The sequence below is a fragment of the Bos taurus genome, chromosome 19 (assembly GCF_002263795.3).
Source record: "Bos taurus isolate L1 Dominette 01449 registration number 42190680 breed Hereford chromosome 19, ARS-UCD2.0, whole genome shotgun sequence".
NCBI classification, from domain to species: Eukaryota; Metazoa; Chordata; class Mammalia; order Artiodactyla; family Bovidae; genus Bos; species Bos taurus.
Window position 1 is genome coordinate 57,961,500 of NC_037346.1, and position 21,484 is coordinate 57,982,983.

Consider the following 21,484-nt stretch of genomic DNA (forward strand, 5'->3'; position numbering starts at 1 on the left):
ATAACAGTGACAAGAAGGAGATTGTTTGTGGCCCAGTCGTGTCTGACTCTTTGTGACCCCACGGACTGTAGCCCGCCTGGCTCCTCTTTTGTCCATGGGATTCTCCAGGCAAGAATACTGGAGTGGGTTGCCATTTCCTTCTACAGGAGATCTTTCCTGACCAAGGGATCGAACCTGTGTCTCCCACATTGCAGGCAGATTCCTTACCATCCTAGCCACTAGGTAGTTATTAAGTTACTTGATAATTTAAGCCAGCACTGACGGTTGATGAAGTGCTCACCCAGCCCAGGGCTCCACGCATCAGTGCACTGAATCCCCCCAGTAACCCTGGTGGCTCAGATGGTAAAGAATCTGCCTGTCAGTGCAGGAGATGCAGGTTCGATCCCCGGTCAGGATGATCCCCTGGAGGAGGGCATGGCAACCCACTCCAGTATTCTTGCCTGGAGAGTCCCATGGACAGAGGAGCCTGGTAGGCTACAGTCCATGGGGTCGCAAAGAGTTGGACACAATGAAGCAACTAACACACACACACAGGAACCCTGAGGTAGACAATATTATCATCTGCACTTTACCAAGAAAGATACTGTGGCACAGAGAGGTTAAGGAACTTGCCCAAAGACACACAGCATCGGAAGCAGTCTGACCCTGGCATCTGAGCTCTTTCTGTTCATCCTGAACCTCAAGGCTCCTGGTCAGGATACAAGGTCTCCTCCTTCCCCTCAGCCCTCCTCCAAATCTCCCTCAGGCAGTATCATTTGGGGAGCGCTGTCGCGGGTTATGAGTGGATGGAAAGGAGGATTCTTTCTAGGAAGCCCAGCCCCTGTTGCATGGCCCTGAGGTTCTTTCAGCCCTGAGCCTGCCCCGTCCCTGGTCTGAACACAGCGAGCCATAGATGCAGGACGGAAGCTTGTGTTGGGGTTGGGGTTGGGGGGGGTGAGGCCTCGGTCTGCTTGGAGGAGGAGGAGGTTTCCAGGAAATATGTGACACGGCCCCCTCTGTGCCCAGAGAGCCCTGTTCGATGTGGAAGGACCTTCTTCTTAATCTCCCTTCCTGCCCTATTTCCTTTTTCCAGAACTCCCCGGAGCCCCCACCAACCTGGGCATTTCCAACATCGGTCCGCGCTCCGTGACCTTGCAGTTCAAGCCAGGCTATGACGGGAAGACCTCCATCTCCCGCTGGCTGGTGGAGGCCCAGGTAGAGCCTGCGGAGGGGAGAGCGGGCAGCCCGCCCTTCGCTTTTGCCACGCCCCTGCTCTTGAGAGCAGACTGTGTATGTGTTTACATCCGTGTGAAGTCTATATGCAAGGTACAGAAGGCCAGGTGCACCAAAAGTGTCCACAGTTCCCCTCTGCCTCACCTGTACACACATGCCTACACACACACACGCACACACACACACACGCACACACACACACACGCACACACCCTCTGATCAGTGTGGCGACCTGCTGGCCCAGAGAAATGACCAGCTGCTTCCTTTACACTCATGGTTCTCAGCTTGGCCTCACCAGGGGAGTGTTCAGAAACTGCAGTGCCCGGGTCCCACCCCCAGGAACTCTGATCTAGCTGGGGTTTTGGCTGCGATGAGTCTCTGTGGCTTCGCGTGGGCTTTCTCCAGTCGTGCCGCACAGGCTTTGCACTGCGCTAGCTTCTCTTGTGGAGCCCCGGCTCTAGAGCAAGGGCCTCAGTCCTTACAGCACGCGGGCTCAGCAGCTGCAGTTCATGGGCTCCAGGGTTCAGGCTCAGTAGTTGAAGCACATGGGCTTTAGTTGCTCAGCAGCACGTGGAATCTTCCCAGACCAGGGATCAAACCCGAGTCCCCTGCGTCGGCAGGCAGATTCTTATCCACTGGACCACCAGGGAATCCCCTAGCTGGGGTTTTAGAAACATGCCAGCTGTTCAGGAGAATCACCTGGGAAGCTTACTTACCGAACAAGCAGACTCCTGGGCACCACCCCCAGGGTTTCTGATGCTTTCACGGGCAGGGCCCAGGAATGGGTTTGTATTGTAATAAGTGTCCCATGAGATTCTGATGCAGGCGGACTCAGGGTCACCCTTGAAGTCATGTTTAAGGGCCTGGAAAGAAGGGGGCCCCAGTTGGTGTCCTCCAGGTGAGCCATGGGATTTGTGTCAAAGCCTTGCATGGGCTGGCCTGCACCCCCAGCTCAGCCTGGCAGGCTGGCCGGCTCTAAGGGGGTCTCCCTTTGCAGGTGGGCATGGTCGGGGAGGGAGAGGAATGGCAGCTGATCCACCAGCTCCCCAACGAGCCCGACGCCCGCTCCATGGAGGTGCCCGACCTCAACCCCTTCACCTACTACAGGTATGGGGCGCGGAGGCGAGGGGCTGCCCGCACAGCAGTGGGCTCGGCCTGGCGGCCTGCCCTCACCCTTGCGCCCGCCCTCTCTCCCCCCATCTCAGCTTCCGCATGCGACAGGTGAACATCGTGGGCACCAGCCCACCCAGCCAGCCTTCTAGAAAGATCCAGACCCTCCAGGCACCCCCTGACATGGCCCCAGCCAACGTGACCCTGCGCACGGCCAGTGAGACCAGCCTGTGGCTCCGCTGGATGGTGAGGCTCCCGCGAGCGCGGTGAGGGCCCTGGGGGTGGGACGTCTGCTTGCGCCTCATCGCCCTGCAGAAGCGGGCATCCGCTGGCTCACCTCCAGCCCCCTTCTCGCTTCTGGCCATCAGTCTTAGCCAGACAAACAAGTGTTCTACATGACGAGAAGTTAGAAAACACTTTATTGAGCGTTGCCATGTGCCAAGCATTTTACCTTTTTTCTTCCATATAATCCTGCAAAGGACACATTACTGTCCCACGTTACAGCTAAGAAAAATGAGGCTCAGAGAGGTTACGCACTCACCCAGTCACACAGGTCCCTGCGGTGGTTCCGGGATTCAGACCTAAGTAGTCTCACCCACCAAGTCGGAGAATGAGTGGCTCCTCCTGAGGTTCAGGGAGAGTTGGCAGAGCCATTAAGCTCTGTCCCCATAGGCTCCACGTCGAGGGTCATTACCCCACGTGACCCCACATGAGTTAGTGATACAGCTGAGGGCTTCCCCTCCCGCCAGGCACTGTCTGAGTGTTCTGAGTGCTGTCGGTGTTGGACACTGAGCCCTCCCTGTGGGAGCCTGTGACAGTAATCCTGGCCCCACTTTACAGATGACGAAACTGAGGCAGAGAGAGGTGGGATAACTTTCCCAAGTAGCCTTCCCTCCATCCTCCCACACCCTCTAGTTAACAGCAGGGCTCAGAATCCCAACCCAGGGAGTCTGGCCCCCGAAACCCACTGCCGTAAACCCTGAGCATGCTTTTGTTCTTGGGGAACAAGAGAACATTTCTCCCCCTGAACATTCCCCCGGGACAGCATTTCCCGGGATGCAGCCCCACCAAGCAACAAACCAGGAGGAATTCCTAGATGAGGAGACGTGGGGCCAGCTCTGCACAGCCCAGCTTCTTAGAAAACCCAGGAACCCTAGCTTCGGGGGGAGCTTGCCCGCCTCGGCTTCACTTGGTCCCTCCAGCCACCAACTCGTTTTTTTAAACATTCGTTTATGGATATATTTATTTCGCTGCATCAGGTCTTAGTCGCCACGTGTGGGATCCTAGTTGTGGTGAACAGACTCTCTAGTTGCAGCACAGGAGCTCAGGAGTAGCGGGGCAGGGGCTGTCGTTGCTCCATGGCATATGGGATCTTAGTTCCCTGCCCAAGGATCAAACCCGCGTCCCCTGCATTGCAAGGCGAGTTCTTAACCACTGGACCACCAAGGAAGTCCCCACACAACTCCTTTTGGCCTCCACTAAAGAGAGCTGAGCGCCGAAGAATTGATGCTCTTGAACTGTGGTGTTGGAGAAGACTCTTGAGAGTCCCTTGGACTGCAAGGAGATCCAACCAGTCCATTCTAAAGGAAATCAGTCCTGAATATTCATTGGAAGGACTGATGCTGAAGCTGCAACTCCAATACTTTGGCCACCTGATGCAAAGAACTGACTCATTCGAAAAGACCCTGATGCTGGGAAAGATTGAAGGCGGGAGGAGAAGGGGACGACAGAGGATGAGATGGTTGGATGGCATCACTGACTCAATGGACATGAGTTTGAGCAAACTCTGGGAGTTGACGATGGACAGGGAGGCCTGGCCTGCTGCAGTCCGTGGGGCCGCAGAGTCGGACATGACTGACCAACTGAACTGAACTTAAAGATCTTTACTAGTTGTCCCAAACTCAACTTAAAAAGCACCGAGCTTTGGTTTATCAGAACCAAAGCTTATCAGGGTTATGGTTTATCAGGTCATTGCTGCCTTTCATTTACGTAGACAGCCTGATGGAGGCGCTGGTGACCGTAAACCCTGGATAAGCGCTAATTATGAACAATGAGCCCTGCCCCACCCCCCTCTGCCAGCTGCGGGCACCGCGCGGAGCTGTCCACCTGCCCAGCCCACCACCCCCCATCCCCACTTCCCTCCTCCGCTCCGCTCCCCTCCAGGCTGGCTCTCTGATTGCCCCCGCCCCTCGCTCTAAGGTTTCCAAGTACTAAAAGGCTGAGATGTCCAATACCCGGGGTGGGGGCCGGAGGGGCAGAGGAGGCAGTTGCCAGGCTGTGCGGGGCCCGGGCCCCTTGGGGCCCCCCTAATGGCACGGCCCCTTACCTTTCCTTAGCAGGCGAGGGAGCCTGCGACCTGGGCCCGGCTCAAGCTCTCAGGCGCATCGATCGCTGCCTTAATGGTCTCTGGTCTGTTTCACTTAAGTGTCTATAGGAGCGGAGCCGGGGAGAGAGTATGGAGGGGGCGAGGCACAGGCTGAGGAGCTGGAGAAAGTGGGTCAGAACATGGGGGCCCGTGGATCAGGGGCTTCTTGGGGAAGCAGAGCGGGGGCCAGTGAGGGCTGAGAGCACCCCAGCTCCAGCCCTGCCACCGTCAGAGCGAGAGTCTTCTAGTGCCTGCCCGGGTCACAGGCTGCCCCCGACAGGCCCACCTCTCCACTGCGGGTCAGCACCGCCAAGTTCATCCAGATGACCTTAAGGCAGTGGCCTCGGCATCACCAGCCTAGTCACAGGCCCAGGAGAGGAAGTTGTTTTTGTTTTCTGTTTTTTTTCTCTTCACCGAGACTCCAAGAAGAGGGAGACTGAAAATGCACAGGAGAGACGGAGGTGTGCTGGGCGGAAGGACTTCCTGGCAGCGGCTCCTGTGCTGGAGACGCTGTCTCCGCACGCTTGTTCTCCAAGGGCAGACGCGGGCTGAGATCGGGCATGTTGCAGGCAGTTAAATAAGTGTCTGTTGGCAGGCTGGGGGAAGGAGTTTAGTGGCAGAGACCGCAGCCAAAGGTGCCACGTGTTAGACAGCCTTTACGCCGCTCCTCCTGGGCCAGCCCCCTCGGCAGGGTCGTAAATTTGTCGTACACACTGTAGAGTGGTTTCTGCCTCTCCTCTGAGCCCAGGGGGAGACTCGGGGAGAAGGTGGGGCCATCAGAAACACAGAGTCACACAACCAAGCCATGCTCAGCATTGAGCGTGCCTCACACAGTGCCGAGAGGCTGGGCAGTAGGCTGGGTAATCCCGAAGTCTCCCTGGAAGAGGCTGCTCGAGCCTGGCAAGTCTGCGCAGCGTGGGGCAGGCCTCACAGCAGTCTGCGCCCCACCCCCATCCCCCCTGCAGCCTCTCCCGGAGATGGCATACAACGGGAACCCCGAGTCGGTGGGCTACAAGATCAAGTACAGCCGGGCAGACGGCCACGGCAAGACGCTGAGCCACGTGGTCCATGACCGTGTGGAGCGTGAGTGCACCATCGAAGACCTGGAGGAGTGGACGGAGTACCGTGCACAGGTGCAGGCCTTCAACGCCGTTGGGAGCGGGCCCTGGAGCCCAGCGGTGATGGGCCGGACCCGGGAGTCAGGTACCGGCCGGGGTGCCCGCCCCTCACCCAGGTCATCCCCCTGTGGCCTGGGGACAGCCCACTTCAGTCCCTAAGGCTGGAGCTGCTGTGCAGGAATGTCCTGGGCTCATTCTCCTGTTTGTGCTCAGCGTCTGGCAGAGCATCCTCTGTGTGTGTATGTGTGTGTGTGTGCGTGCGTGTGTCTCTAGTACCTGATCCTTCCCTGCACTGCTTCCTAAGTTAGGGGGACAGGTTCCCAGGAGGAGATACCTGGCTCTGCGCCCTTTAACCCTGACCTCAGTGATGCCTGCAGGACCCCACGATTGGAGGTGGGGGAGGGGAAGGGGGGTGCGGGTTGGGTTAGCTCTCAGAACATTCCAGAAACACAAGCAGCCGCTCACAGGGGCCTGGCAAGGGGACACCCACAGAATATGTGCTCCCAGCCTGCAGGCAGCCCTCACCCATCCGCACGTGGCGGATACCCTGTGGCTTCTTCCTGACGCCCTTTAAATGATGGCTCCCTTCCCACCAGGCTCCCCCCCCACCCCGCCTGCACCCCCTGCGGCTGCACTGGCAGGAAGTGCAGGCTCATCCTGTCGTGAGTCTGAGCGGGGGTCACAGGGGTTTACCTCGCGCCAGAAGCAGCACGTGTGATGCTCCGGAGCCAAGAGCATCACGGTCGCAGGATAGTTTGCTGTTTGGGGACTGCACCCCCGTTCCTTCCCTGGACTCCCTCCACCCCTCCACTGCGGGGTCCACGCTGGGTCCTGAGCCCCTCCTCCTCCTCCCTCCTCTCCCAGTGCCGTCCTCTGGCCCCACCAACGTGTCTGCGCTGGCCACCACCTCCAGCAGCATGCTGGTGCGCTGGAACGAGGTCCCCGAGGCCGACCGCAACGGGCTCGTGCTGGGCTACAAGGTGAGAGGCTCCCTGCTTCCCCGTCTAGGCACCCCATCCTGGCAAGCCCCTGGTGCTCAGGATGCTGCCTTCTAGAGTGGACACAGGGGATCTGCTTGCTGGCATCCACAGGTCACGGCAACCAGGGAGTCCTCCCTTGGGGGTGGGGAAGCTTCCCATGAGGGCTGTGGGTCCTGGGGGGTCAGCTCCGCCTCCCCCAGGAGGCCACACTGGGTCACTCACTCTCAGCCCCCACAGGCCCAGATTCAGTTTCCATCATCTTCTAGAATTCCTTCCAAGCCTGCACCTACAGCCCTAGCCTGGAAGTCATGAGACATCCCAGTGCTGCGGCTCCTGGCTGTGTGACCTTGAGCAAGTCAGGCCCCTCTCTGGGCTGTTTTCCTAGCCGGATGCTCTCCGAGGAACCTCCAGCTCTGCAGCTTAGTGCATCCCTGTGTCCCCCTCCCTCCCCGAGCACTAGCCTCTGTAACCCAGGGACCAAGCCCCTTCAAGGAGCCCCGGGTCCACCCACTCATCCTCACCACCCCCCACCCAGCTCCTGGGGAGGAGACAGGAGACGTTCTGGCAAGACCAGAACCCAGCCCACGGCCCTGACCCTGCGCTGGGCTCTGACAGGTGCTATACAAGGAGAAGGACTCGGACGCCCCACCTCGGTTCTGGCTGGTGGAAGGGAACTCTTCCCGCAGCGCCCAGCTCACAGGCCTGGGCAAGTACGTGCTGTATGAGATCCAGGTGCTGGCCTTCACGCGCATCGGCGACGGGGGCCCCAGCCACCCTCCAATCCTGGAGCGGACCCTGGATGACGGTGAGGTCACACCCCCCCAGGGTCTGGGCAAGGCTGGGAGCTGCGCTTCCCCCTGCACCACCCCCTGCCCAGCCCTGCCCCTCCTGGGATCTCCCGCTGCCCCAAAGGGAACCGTGGCCTCAGGCTGCCCCTGGGGGAGCAGGCTTCTGAGGGCCACCTGCCCACTGCAGGGAAGGCTAGCAACAGACCTCATCCCTAGGGAAGAGATGCCAGCGCAAGGGCCTTTGGCGTCTGATCCAGCCTCGCTGGGGCAAGAAAAGAGAACCTGTGCCCCTTTTCTTCTTGTCCGCCTGGGGGCAGGCTCAGGCCTAGTGCAGGCCTGTGCAAGGGAGAGGCCTGGTTTTCCCTTTGCACAAGCCTGCGGGTCTTGTTTGCCAACGAGTGACGCCAGCTGAGCTCCAGGCGTCCGTCTCTGCGGCAGAACACCCCGTCAGAGGCCGCCCTGACAGGTCCTTTGCCCTGCTTCCTGCCCACACGCATCCTCACACGCTGCTCAGCACAAACATCGGTGGGGTCGGGCTGAGAGGGCCAAAGGAAGCCCAAACACCATGTGTCTCTGTGCTCAAAAGCCATAAATCAAGCTAATGATCTGTTAAATTAAATATGTTTCATCCTTCCGCCTTGACAAATATACCCTCCTAATGACCTGGAAGGCCAAGTTCAAATTTAGAAATCTCAGCTTCCTTGGCGTTCCTGGTGGGATGGAAGCTGCACAGGAAAACCTATGCCCCCGTCACCCTGGTTCTCTCCCCTCCTCAGCCCCGTCCCCTCTGGCCTATACCCGTCTCCATCCACATGCGTGCCCCAAAACAGCCGCCCGTTGGCCATTCCTGGGTCCAGAAGGGCAAGTCTACACCCTGGGGAGGGTGGATCCAGGGAACAGACCCAGGAAGCATGCTTGGGGCTGTTTGGACAGGGCGCCCCAGATCTGAGGATTCCAGAGAGAGTTCTGGAAAGAGGAGTGGTGCCTGCTCGGGATGGGCACTTCCATTTGCCCCCAGGCTGCAGCCTGGGTCCCTTCTACTTCCTGCCGAATAATACGTAAACCTCCCTGATCACATGTCTGTGCCCCATGCTCACACACAGACACACACTCCCCCGCAGCTCACTGAGCCGAGCGGCCCTGTCCCCCGCCTCCCCCGAGCTGTTCTGCAGGAGCCGGGTGGGTCTGGGGGCCGAGCGGCAGCCACACCATCACCTGCTCCTCCCTTGTGCCCCCCAGTCCCGGGACCCCCTGTGGGCATCCTGTTCCCAGAGGTGCGGACCACATCAGTGCGGCTGGTCTGGCAGCCCCCCGCTGCCCCCAACGGCATCATTCTTGGTAAGGCCTTCCCCTTCCCGGGCCCTGGCCACAGAAGCAGGAGGTGTAAGATACAAAGGAGGCAGATTCTGCGTTGGCAGGAGGGAGACTGAGCCCAAGCAGCATTCACATATCCTCGAGAAGGGTTCTGACTTCTCCCACTGGAAATCTCAGTCTGGCAGAGGACAGATTTGTGGTGGCCCAGGGGGAGGGGGAGGGGGGGAGGGGGAGTTTGGGGTCGGCAGATGAGAACCCTAGAATGGACGGACAGCGAGGTCCTCCCTGAACACAGGGAGCTGTGTCCAGTGTGTTGGGATAATCCCTAATAGAAGAGGATACTATAAAAAGAATGCGCGTGTACACGTGTTACTGAGTCACCTTGCTACACGGCAGAAATCAACGCAACACTGTGAATCGACTAAACATTAACTTAAAAAAAAAAGGAACTGTAAGATTATCAGCTGGAGGGCACGGTCACGTTCAGATCTCTTAAGGGTCATTGATTAGCTCTGTGCCCCCACAGAGGGGCAGGAAGGGCCACTAATCAGCTCTGTGCCCCAAGAACCCCAGGGCCCCAGCTGACGGGCCATCTGGTAAACCTCGGCCATGGCTTCTAAGTGTGGCCAGGTCAGGCTGCCCTGACAGGCTCAGGCCGGAGGCTATCACAGGTGGGAAATGGGGCCCACAGCCCCAGCAGGGATGCTGTAGATGGGAAGCATCATTTCATACCCAAGGCTCCTCCCTTAACACACACACACACGCACACTCACAGATGCAGGAGGAGGTGCAGGGTTGAGAGCAGCAGCCGTGTGAACTTGAGCCCGTCTGCTCCCCTCCACGGCCTCAGCCCCTCACCTGTACTGTGGGGACTGGACCACCTATATCTGGTTCAGGGCTCTCAATCCCGGCACCTCCCGGTGAAAGTCACGCCTCTGCAGAGTGGAGGTGGGGAGGGCACGCGACTTGAACTCAGAAAGACCTGGGCTGGCTGGACTCCTGGCTTGGTCACTTCCTGTTAAGTGGTCTGGCCTCTCTGAGCCTCAGTGTCCTCCTTGGGGGGCTGGGCTGGGTGGGGGGTGGATCGCAGCTGTCCAAGGCCCCCCAGAGTCACACTCCCCAGGGGGCAGCTGAGGACGTGAGAGTGACCCAGGGTGGCTCGAGGGCAGACGCTGCGGTGGCCTTGGGCTTGGGGCCCTGGGGGCAGCCTGCCCCACCTCCCAGCGCCGCCACCCCCCTTCCCGCCCCGCAGCGTACCAGATCACGCACCGGCTCAACGCCACCTCGGCCAACGCCGCCGCTGTGGAGGTGCTCGCGCCCAGCGCCCGCCAGTTCACAGCCACCAGCCTCAAGCCGGAGTCTGTCTACCTGTTCCGCATCACGGCCCAGACCCGCAAGGGCTGGGGAGAGGCTGCCGAGGCCTTGGTGGTGACCACTGAGAAGAGAGGTGACTGTCCCCTGGGGCCGGGGAGGGGGCGGGCGCTCACCCCCTTTTCTGGTGCCCCGCCAGGGGTGGGCCAGTGACAAGCTGTGAGTCTCTTGTCCTGGTCCCCAGTGAAGAATGGGCTCTCCCCTCTGTCCCCAAGGCCAGCACCAGCTCCAGTTGACTTCCAGAGCTGGGCGGGGCAGTCCCCTTCTAGGACTGTGCTCTGAGCTGGTACTGGTTTTCCGAAGGGTGGGTTGGTGAGGCCAACTTCCCTCCTCACTCCCCGCCCCCTCGACAGAGGGATCCAGTTGGGTGCAAAATGGGGCTGCAGCCCGGAGCCCCGGCTGCCTTCACCCTGCGGCCCTGAGCTGGCTTCTCACCCCAGATCGGGTTCCCCAGAAGCAGGCCTGATCCCCGGGCCCCTGTGAACCTGACTTATCCGACAGTGTTCCCAGGAAAAAACCAGAAGGACAGTGGTTCTCAACTTGGCACTCCCCCCCACCGGGGCCACTGGGCAAAGTCTGGAGGCCTTTGGGTTATCACACGTGGAGAGGAAGGCGTCCTGGCACCTAGTGGGTGCGGGCACACAGCCCACAGCATGTGGGACAGGCCCCGTCAATAGAGACTCATCCACCCAAAGCCGAAGCGCAGAGAACCCCCGCCACAGGGCGTGGGGACGCGAGAGGGGACCACGCACGGGCGGCGGACACGCCGAGTCCTGTGGAGGGAACGCGGGCTCAGCCACACTCCGTCAGGGCCAGCCTAGGTCCCATCGCAGCCCCGTGCAGACACGGGGCAAAGGAGCCGGTGTCCACACCTCTCACTGTGAGCCCTGGGGGGTGGGTGGGTGAATTCCCAGACACCCAGGCTTCCCCTAGCCCAGGGACCACCGCTGACCAGGAGACCCGATGCTGACTGTCGGGTCTGCTGTGTGTGGAAGTGGGCTGGGGAGGCGGGCGAGAATGCGCATCTCTTACTCCCGCCGCGTGCTCACCCGCTCGCCCCCTGCTCCGTGCGCCACCCCCCAGACCGCCCACAGCCCCCCAGCAAGCCCGTGGTGCAGCAGGAGGACGTCAAGGCGCGCAGCGTGCTGCTGTCCTGGGAGCCGGGCAGCGACGGGCTGTCCCCCGTGCGCTACTACACCGTCCAGACCCGCGAGCTGCCCAGCGGCCGGTGGGCGCTGCACTCGGCCTCCGTGAGCCACAACGCCTCCACCTTCCTCGTGGACCGGTGAGGCCCCGCGGCCTGGCCGCCAGCATCCCCACCCTGCCCCGACCAGCCGGGGACACGGCACCCTTAGAGGGGTTCCTGGGGGCCCAGAGCCCACCCCCACATGGCTTCCACAGCCCCCATCCCCTAGACCCCTCCCCCTCCACGCACATCCCCTCCGGCTGTGTCCGAACCTCCCTCCCCACCCTCCCTGGAGCCTTGTTAGGGCTGCCTCTTAATTATCTATTTCTGGAGCCTAGAAGCCCCCCCTTCGAGAGAGGCTGGCCGCTCTTCATTAGCTGGATCCCGCCAGCCAGCCGGCATCTCCCTCTCCATCTTAATAGGGGAGTGGAGCTCCGCTCCGAAATCTTGCCTTCAATTTAATTCCTACTGGGATGTATTTTTAATATTCCAGTTGACGTGCCCGAGAGTTTTGAGCAATACTCTTCTCCTCCCCACCCCCCGCCGCACCCCCAATAAATCAAAAAGGAAGCCGTTTGCCTGGAGAGGAAATGAGCCTTATAGAGATGAAGTGCTGGTTAACTCTTGAGACCCTCGGCCCCTCCTGAATTTACTAAGTGCAAGAGCAGGCTGGCAGTTCTTGGGGGCGGGGTCAGCTCCCAGTGGGGTTACTCTGCCTGCAGGCCTCTCCGAGGTAGAAAACATGTGGACGTTTCCACTTGGGGGCCTCTGGCTGGGACCAAGCGTGAGGCCATGCCCTGAGCCGGCCCAGTCTAGGGGGCCCCAGGTTGCACCGGCATAGCAGACGGTCCTTCTGAGCCCCCATGTTCCTGTCTGTGTAGTGGATCCGCACCCTCCGGGGCTGCCCTGGGGATACGACGAGCAGAGATGGGGGACCTAGAGGGACACCTCCCCGTTCATTTATTCCGATTCCTCTACAGGCTCAAGCCCTTCACGTCCTACAAGTTCCGCGTAAAGGCAACCAACGACATCGGAGACAGCGAGTTCAGCGAGGAGTCAGAGCCCCTGACCACCCTGCAAGCCGGTCAGCGCCCTCTGCTTGGTCTCTCTCTCGGTCCCCTGGGCAGTTGCTGGGCGCTGGGCATTCTCTTTGTGGGGAGGGGGCCTCCAAAGATGGAGGGACTCTAGGCCTGCTGGATCCTTGGTCTGGCTCCCTGGGCAGACTCCCAAGGACATTTGGGTCCGAGGGGCTTTCTCCAGGGCTTAGCACCCACAGCCAGCCTGGCGTCCTCACGTCTCCGAGCTCACGGCCAACCCCAGGAAGCTGCGTCGGCGTGGGGAGGCCCGTGGGGGGCAGAGAGAAGAGGCTCCAGGCCCTCGGCTCTGGGCTGGGGTCAGGGTCCCGGCCCCTCTCCCCATCCACGTTGGCTCTTCTTGCACAGGAGGTGGGGGGGCAGTGGGGGTGGATTGTGCCTGAAGCGGGGCCAGCATCAGTGGAACCTGGTTCCCATGGCCTCCCAGGGGCCCCAGAGCTCAGCTGCCCACCTCTCCCCACAGCCCCCGACGAAGCGCCCACCATCGTGTCCGTGACACCCCACACCACCACCTCGGTGCTGATCCGATGGCAGGTACGGCCGGCAGGCGGGGAGGGGCCCGTGTCCTGTGCGGACTTGGTCACAGTCTGCGCTCAGACCAGCAATTCACCAGCCCTGGCGGGACCGGAACACGGTATCCACATGCATAGACACGCACGCTTACATGTACACGGACACACCCTTCACTCCCCTCCCCGTAATCACATCCTGCCACGTACCCTGTGTGGACGAGGACCCAGACTCGGGGAGGGGATGAGAAAGTCGCAGATCACCCAGCTACTAGCTGGCCCTAGGTGCCCTGAGGTCAGCAGAATCCTCAGACAGAGACAGGTGTGGGGCATCCAGGGTCTCCATGAACCCAGCCCTGCTCTGGGTGAAGGGGTTCCCAACAGAGACCAGACACAGGTTTGTGTGCCCCACCTGTCCCCGGGCCAGGCTCTGACCTGTGAGCAGGAACCCACTGTCCAGGTACAAATAATCCCCCTTCCATCCCTGCCCACCCCCAGCCACTGCTCATGTGGGCACTGCCTCTCACATGGCCAGAGGAAGACCCAGGACACTTCTCAGAGAGCCAGCTGCCCCTGGGTACCTTCGTGACCCTCCCCAATCCCCTGAAGTCCAGCCATGGGGCTCAGCAGGTCACCCCCAGAGGCCCCCAAACCAGGAACTGGTTTTCTCAGGATTAGAGGGGCAGGTGCCAACCTTTGCCCACCTGCAGTCCCCCTGAAGGGGAAGCCTTTGAGGAGGAGACAGGAGGGACCTTCCCCAACCCTCCCCCAGCCCCAGGCCCCCCTGAGGAGGACGGTCCCCAAAGACAAAATGACCTGGAGCAACCAGGAGCCAGTGGAGGCTGGAGCAGGGCGGGGCCGTCCTGATGGAGTGAGCCGCAGGGAGGTGCCAGATGCAGCCAGGGACGCAATTAAGGAGCTCATAAAAGGCTGAACTGTTGCAGCGGGTTTTTTAGAAGAGGTGTCATAAAAGGTAGTTTCCACGTTCTCCAGAAGCCTGTTCTCCAGCTCATCTGAGGACGGGAGCAGAAAGCAAAGGAGAAAACGATAAAGACACAGAGGTGCGGTGCAGGGCGACACACTCGCCCTGGGTCTGGCTAAACAGCAGGGCAAGGGCTCTCCCTAGTTCCTAATTCCTGGGAAACTCCAAGAGATCTCAGCCAGGGTGGTGATCATGTGAGGAAGTTTCTAGACAAGGAATGACACTTTAAGACTCGCTCTGCATCCAGAGTCGTGCTCAGGGCCCCCACGTTGCTGTGTGACCTTGGGCAAGTTCCTTTCCATCTCTGAGCCTGCTCTGTTCAGTGGGAATGGCGTGGTCATCCCTGCCGTGCCCTGCCTCACAGAGAATGCTACCGGGGTGGAATAACCTCGCTGGAAATGCTCGGAAAATTCAAGCTGCTCATTGCCACTTTGATTCCTTTTCCTGGTCCAGACACAGCCCCTGCCCTGTCCCTGCGGGAGGCGTTGTGGGGGAGGGAGGGAAGGAAGGAGGGGCCGAGTGGAAGGGGACATGCCGCCTCGGTCCAGCCCAGCGGGCTCCATCCTGCCACCCCCTGCCCTGCAGCCGCCGTCGGAGGACAAGATCAACGGAATCCTCCTGGGCTTCCGGATCCGCTACCGGGAGCTGCTCTACGACGGACTGAGGGGCTTCACGCTGCGCAGCATCAACAACCCAGGGGCCAAGTGGGCGGAGCTCACCTGTGAGTGACAGCGGAGGGAGTTGGGGTGGGCGGAGCCTGAACCTCCCAGCTGGACCCCTGCCGCCCTCCCCTGTGCGCACCTCTCACCCCGTCAGGTTCAGTCACCAAGTGCATGCTTCCTTAGCACTTCACACGCCTCCGGACACTGGGGGGACACCAGGGAACAAGACAGACAGGGTCCCTGCACTCTCAGAGCTTGCAGGCTGGAGGAGGAGCCAGGTGCTGGAGAAGAAAACCCTGGTAGGGGTGTCTAAGACTGCTGGCATGACCGTTGTGAAGGGCATATTCCAGGAGAGCCTAAAGCCGGTGTCAGAAAAGAGGTCCCAGGGGATGCCCGTGGCGATGGCCCTGATGGATGATTCCAAGTCTTAAAGAAGCAGGGGTGGGGGGACCTGGCATGTGCAAAGGGCCTGAGGTGGGAAGGACTCAAAGCCAAGCCTGGTCGTGTCCCAAGGGCAGCAGTCTGGCCCCTTCTGGTTCCTCGGGGAGGTTACTGTTCTGCCCTGGGGTCCTCAGAGCCCAACCTGCCTCTGCAACTGGAAGGAAGACGCGAGAAGCCGAGTAGAAACCCCAGAGAGTCATTCAAGCTAGGGAAGGACGTGCCGTGCTTTCGGTTAGGATGGTTACTTCGGGGACTTGAAGATGACGGCTGGTGATGGGCAGGGGGCCCAGGTAGAGGCGAATACGGTGACGTAGGGGAGAGCGGGAGGTTGGCCCCGAGGCAACAGGCTTGGGATGGAGTCCAGCCAGTCTGGGAAATGGCGTGCTGTGGTCCACCCCCCACTGATTCATGCTGGGGACGGGCAGGGGTCGCAGGAATCAGTCCCCAGATGGGTGGTGGGACCAGACCAGAGACAGGTGGGAGCGGAGGAGCAGCTTAAGATCCTCTTGATCCGTCTTGACACTTCTTCCATCCTTCTCTTAAACCCTCTGTGCCCTGTCTTCCAGAGGATATTAGTAGACAACAAGATGATTGAACGCGGAGCCAAGGAAAATTAATAGAAAAAAACTCAGAAGTAGCTGATCCAACAGCTTGCATTCTTCTTTTTTTTTTCTATCTTTTGGCAGACATGTGCTGCTGGTTGTGTTTTTATAGGCCTGTGTATAATACAGTCATATTTCCTAGTAGTAAAATGGCTTCTGGTTCATATGAGGAAATTAACGACACCGCTCCATCACGGCAGGAACTCAGCCTTTAGACAAGGGCCCAGAGGGTCCCTCAGAACCGTCTCCATCTGGGGGTACTGGGCTCCCAGGGGCTCCTGGTGCCCTGTGACCTCCGGCGGGTGCACGCCAGGGTGGGGCAGCATCGTCCTGGGAGCTGTCTGCCCCCGCCCCACCCCGCTCCCGCCCCGGCCCCTAACTCAGGAATCTGGAAGCCCCTTCCCTCTGCATGTGTCTTCCCATCCCGCCTCCTCATCGGGGTCTCTGTGGCACGGTGCGTGTGTGTACTAACCTCCTCTGTCTGCTGTCTCCCTCCGGCCCCCTCCGCACCCCACCCCCCGCCCCAACCACCCCCCTGACCCCACCCCATAGCCTTCTACTCCATGCGGAACCTGAGCCGGCCCAGCCTCACGCAGTACGAGCTGGACAGTAAGTCCCCTTGCACAGCAGCTCCCCAACGGGCCAGGCCTTCCACGGGGAGGGGAGAGGGGCCTCCGAGGACGCCTGCCAGCAGCCCAGGGCTGCACCCACCTCAGGCTGCTTGAGGAAAGGCGCCTCCCTGCACACACGTGACTTTCCTGAAATGCACAGAAAAGCAGGGACTCTCCCAGGAGGGTCTGCCCCAGCCCTCATCCATCAGGACAGAAGAGAAAGGAAAATGGCTTTGGTCTTATGATCTGGGGAGCCGGGGATGGTGACAGGGGATCCACGGTAGGACCCGGTGGTCCCGCTGGTTGGATGTGTGGGGGTTCACGCTGCTGCCGCCGCCCATCTCATCCATCAAAGGCACTTGTCAGCTCAGCTGTTTTGCCCACTGAGTTCGACCCTGAAGTGAGCAGAGCCCCTTCTTCACCCAGGGACCAGGACAAGTCCCTGGCCAGTGCCCCAGCCCCCCGCCCTCACTCTTTCCCTAACATCCCACAGGGTGTTTAGTTCTCCCGAAGACCCAGAGCCTTGAGCCAGGGGGCCTCCCGTTAGGGGCCCATGTTAGACTGAGTTATTCATCTCCTTCCTTCCTCATGGGCGCAAGCCCAGGGCTGTCAGGGTAGTTAGAACGCCCACCTGGGGAGGGGGAGCAGAGAGGAGCCCCCCAGCAGGCACAGTGATGCCCCCCCAGGTGTCAGGCCCATTTTCCTGCAACTGCGCCCCTCTCAGCTTCTAAGTGTCTCCCCCCAAACACCCCAAAGTGAGTAGAAACAGAGGGTTTCTTAGCACCAAATTCATATCCAATAAGCCCCTCTCTCTAAGGCTGAGCCCCGCCCCCATGTTGAGAGTTGGTTTAGGGAGACTGGGGGGGAGCGGGGGGGATGGGGAGGAGCTGGGAACCTGGCAGGCCTGTGACCAGGGTACTAGGACAGGCCGGGAAGAAGCGGCCTGGTTTAGGGAGACTGGGGGGGAGCGGGGGGGTGGGACGAGCTGGGAACCTGGCAGCCCTGTAACCAGGGTACCAGGACAGGCCAGGAAGAAGCGGCCTGTGACCCGGCGCGGCATTCACACCTGTTGTCCCAGCGTGAATGTCAGTAGTGCCCCTTTCGATCCTAAAAGCCTCCGGGATGGTCGCATCCTATTCGGGGTCCCAGGGATGAGCCAAGGCATCCCCCACCGCAGGGGCCGCCCCCCCAGCTATTCCCTGTCCTTTCCTGGGCCTGCGCTCTGGGGTCCAGGCTCGCAGGGGAGCGTCATCTCAGCCCCCCGCAGCCTCCGCCCTCCATGACGTGAGCTCTGTGTCTCTCTACTCTCCGACTGTCACCCCCAGACCTGAACAAGCACCGGCGCTACGAGATCCGCATGAGCGTGTACAACGCCGTGGGTGAGGGGCCCTCCAGCCCCCCGCACGAGGTCTTTGTCGGGGAGGCAGGTGAGCACTGCTGCGCTTCCAGCCCCCTCCCTCTCCGGTCCTCCCCCGCCCCGAGAAGCCCAGCAGGAGGGGGTCTGGGATCTTGGGGCCCAGCCCGGCCCAGCGCCTCCTCCCTGGGGGCCCCCTGCACACTCGGTTCCCCTCTCGCCCCCCAGTGCCCACGGCAGCGCCCCGCAACGTGGCCGTCCATGGCCCCACGGCCACACAGCTGGACGTGACGTGGGAGCCGCCCCCGTTGGAGAGCCAGAACGGGGACATCCAGGGCTACAAGGTAGGGGTGCTTGGGCAGGGAAGGGGGTCCAGGGGACACAGGGTCCGGCAGGGCTTGGGAGGGACCCAGGTGTGGTGAGGGGCAGAGGTCCTGGGTCTACACTGGCTCTCTTGGCTGTTTGCATCCAACCCACTGAAATACACGCAGCTGGAGCAAAACGCTACCCATCCTCCCGGCGTCCCCGGGGCAGGCGGCACTCAGATGCTAGAAACTCGGGCCACACCCCAGCTTGTACCATCCCCACAGCTTCTACAACCCTTGCCCAGCCCACCAGCTCCCAAAGCCAGTGTGAGACCCCTTGAAGTGGTTATTTGGCCAACTCTAGTTACAGTATGTATGCTAACTGAATGGCCAGTTAGTGAAGAACCACTGACAAGGTCTTGGAAATCTCTGTTTAAAGTTATTTCTAGATTTTAGACAATGACGCATGTTATGACAGGATTCTATTTGTCTCTGGTATCTGCTAAGCCCTTTAGAACTTCCCTGGTCGCTCAGATGGTAAAGAATCCACCTGCAAGGCAGGAGACCTGGTTCGATCCCTGGGTCGGGAAGATACCCTGGAGAAGGAAATGGCAACCCACTCCAGTATTCGTACCTGGAGAATCCCATGGACAGAGGACCCTGGCAGGGTAGAGTCCACGGGGTCACAAAGAGTTGGACATGACTAAGCAACTAATATTTCAGTGTTAGCTTAAGACTCCTGAAAGCCTGTTAAAACTGGTAGAGTATAATGATTGTACCCATTGCACAGATGAGGAAACTGAGTCCCAAGTTAGTGGCTCAATGAGGCTCACTTGGTGAGTCACCAAGTTAGTGGCTCACCAAAAAATCTGGCAGCAGAGCATCAAACTCCAGGTCTGCTGGCCCTCACCCTGTAGGGGGTGGGGAGGAAGCACTGGGCACACAGCCACTCGGATGTGCTTAGTCGCTCAGTTGTGTCCGACTCTTTGCGACCCCATGGACTATAGCCTGCCAGGCTCCTCTGTCCACGTGGATTCTCCAGGCACGAATACTGGAGTGGGGAGCCTTGCCCTCCTCCAGGGATTTTCCCAGCCCAGGTCTCCCTCATTGCAGGCAGATTCTTTACCGTCTGAACCACCAGCCTCTGGAGGAGGTGGCAGCAGTAATGGCAATAACGATGTGCTGCTTGGCTGGACACTCAGCCTGTGGCCGTGTCTGAAGCCTGGCTCCCACGCCAGCGTCCGGTGCCGCTCTGATTCCTGGCAGTGGTTTGTTGCTCCAGAGGGCAGTCCAGTGTAGCGGCAAGGTGGCGAGGATGGGAGCCACCAGGAGCGTCTTGGTTCAGCCCTGGTCGCACAGGCAGAAACTTGAGTTTCCACAAAGGCAGGGGCCTTGCTGGGTCCCACGGCTCTTGGAGACCCCATATATAGGAGTCTGGCTCTGTGTGGGGTGAAGAAGGCGGGAGCAAAAAGGAGAGACGTCTCACCAAGGATGCTCTGAAGATGGATGACGCTCCTGAGCAGCGCCAGCTGGGAGAACTAAATATTGCGCCCCTAGCATATGCCTCCCCAGGGACGACAGAGGAGCCTGGCGGGGCCTGCTCTAGCTTGGCAGACACCAGGCTGGGGAGATGTGAACACCTCCAGTTAATGCACGGTCCCCGGAAATGTGTGGGTGCCCAGGCGTGGTGCATCACACCGCAGAGGTCCACGTGCTCAGGGGAACATCACAACCAAGCAAGGACGCTGATGAGGGAAAGAGAATTGCCGCCTCTGAGACCTGCATTAGGACTTCCCTGGTGGTAAAGAATCTGCCTGCCAGTGCAAGAGACATGGGCTTGATTCCTGCATTGGGGAGATCCCCTGAAGAAGGAAATGGCAACCCACTCCAGTACTCATGCCTGGAGAATTGCATGGACAGAGGAACCTGGTAGGCTGCAGTCCATGGGATCGCAAAGACCAGACACGACTGAGTGACTAAACAACAATAACAAGCCCTGCATTAACGTCCATGCTCGTCGGCCTTAACGTCAACCATGAGCTCACACCACCAGCCAGTGGTCAGGCCAGGGTGAGCTGTGACGTGTGTGGGGGCAGGCAGGTCGGTGCAGCTGGCCTTTTCAGGAACGCGTGTTTATTGAGTAGTTATTTTGTGCCCGCTGCGTTCCCGATACTGAGATTAAATCAGAGACAGCGTGAGCTTAAACTGCAGGGGAGGAAGGCTAGTGACGCACAAAGCAAGGAGCAGCTCCAGCTGGTGGTGAGTGAAGCAGGTTAAGGGGCACGTTTGGGACTTTAAACAGGGTCTTCGGGAGAAGACTTAATGAGAAGCTGCCACGTGAGCAAAGATGAAGACGAGCCAGGTGTGAATCGTGTGGATCTGAGAGAAGAGTGTTCCGGAACAAGGGGACTGACGAGCAAAGGCCCTGGGTTCAGTGGGTGCTAGGCTCACACAACGCCCAGCAGAGAGACCCAGCATGACGGAGTGCATTACCTGGAGCCCTCTGAGCTTTGGCTGAATGAGATGACGGCCATGGGGGGCTTGGGGACAGAAGACGGACCTGGGTGACCTGGGTTTTTGAAGCTTGTACTGGCTGCTGCGTTGAAGGGAGTCTGCGTCGGGGCAAGTGCAAAACCACGAAGAGCTGGCGGCATCGCCAGGTGATGGGGGTTTAGACCAAGCAGTAGCTGTGAGAAGCGTTTGCTCTTGGTTCCACACGGAGGGCAGAGCCAGCAGAATTTGCTGATGAGCTGATCGTGGAATGTGACAGGAGGAAAAGCAGCAAGGATTTCCAAGCAGTTGGATACTGGAGCTTCCAGTTACAGAGCAGGAAAAAAGGAGGCAGTGAAGGTGGAGGGGGCCAGAGGAGGAGGCTCGAGACGCTTGTTGGATGTCCACGGGGAAACACTGAAGGGAGCTGGACACACGGGTGCGGAGTCCAGGGGAGAAGTTCCAGGCTGGAGGTGTGAGTGGTGAGCGCCTTCAGCACACAGATGGTACCGAAAGCCTGGAGATTAGACACGGTTAGATAGTGAACACCAGACGTCTGAAAACTGAGCCCCAGGACCAAAGTAAGTGATCGAATTCTCAAAACCCACGTGAAGACTGTGCTTTCAGGAGAGAGGAAGCAGATGCGCCAACCCTCCTGAGAGCTCAAGCAAGAAGAGACCTAGGAGGCAGTGATTCAGGGATGGGCAGACCACAGCCCATGGGCCTAATCCCGCCCACAACTTGTTTTTATAAATAAAGTTTTATTGGCACACAGCCACACCCATTTGTTTACAGATCACTTTTGGCTCCTTTCAAGTCACAAGGCAGAGTTGAATAACTTCCACAGAGACCGTGGGGCCTGCAAAGCCTGAAATATTTCTTACCTGGCCCTTTACAGGAGTTTCCAGAGCCCTGAATGATTACATTAAACAGGCCAAGTTCACAGGTGACTCTGATAACAAGTTCGGGGCAGGGGATGCCTGCTTGGAG

General features: G+C 59.7%; 1 protein-coding gene across 2 annotated transcripts in view; it reads left to right on the plus strand.

Moving 5' to 3' along the window:
• The window catches only part of SDK2 (sidekick cell adhesion molecule 2), a 348,454-nt gene that overhangs the window by 295,441 nt on the left and 31,529 nt on the right, over positions 1-21,484 (plus strand). Inside the window, exons 22-36 of one of the 2 annotated variants that reach the window (XM_024981091.2) lie at positions 1,073-1,194; positions 2,210-2,319; positions 2,418-2,568; positions 5,653-5,890; positions 6,670-6,785; positions 7,401-7,590; positions 8,813-8,911; positions 10,140-10,334; positions 11,342-11,543; positions 12,425-12,528; positions 13,002-13,072; positions 14,615-14,750; positions 16,287-16,343; positions 17,671-17,772; positions 17,928-18,043. In XM_024981091.2, the coding sequence (XP_024836859.1) occupies positions 1,073-1,194; positions 2,210-2,319; positions 2,418-2,568; positions 5,653-5,890; positions 6,670-6,785; positions 7,401-7,590; positions 8,813-8,911; positions 10,140-10,334; positions 11,342-11,543; positions 12,425-12,528; positions 13,002-13,072; positions 14,615-14,750; positions 16,287-16,343; positions 17,671-17,772; positions 17,928-18,043 (2,009 nt within the window). The remainder of the gene's footprint in view (positions 1-1,072; positions 1,195-2,209; positions 2,320-2,417; positions 2,569-5,652; positions 5,891-6,669; positions 6,786-7,400; positions 7,591-8,812; positions 8,912-10,139; positions 10,335-11,341; positions 11,544-12,424; positions 12,529-13,001; positions 13,073-14,614; positions 14,751-16,286; positions 16,344-17,670; positions 17,773-17,927; positions 18,044-21,484) is intronic. The other variant, XM_024981092.2, reaches the window with a different exon arrangement.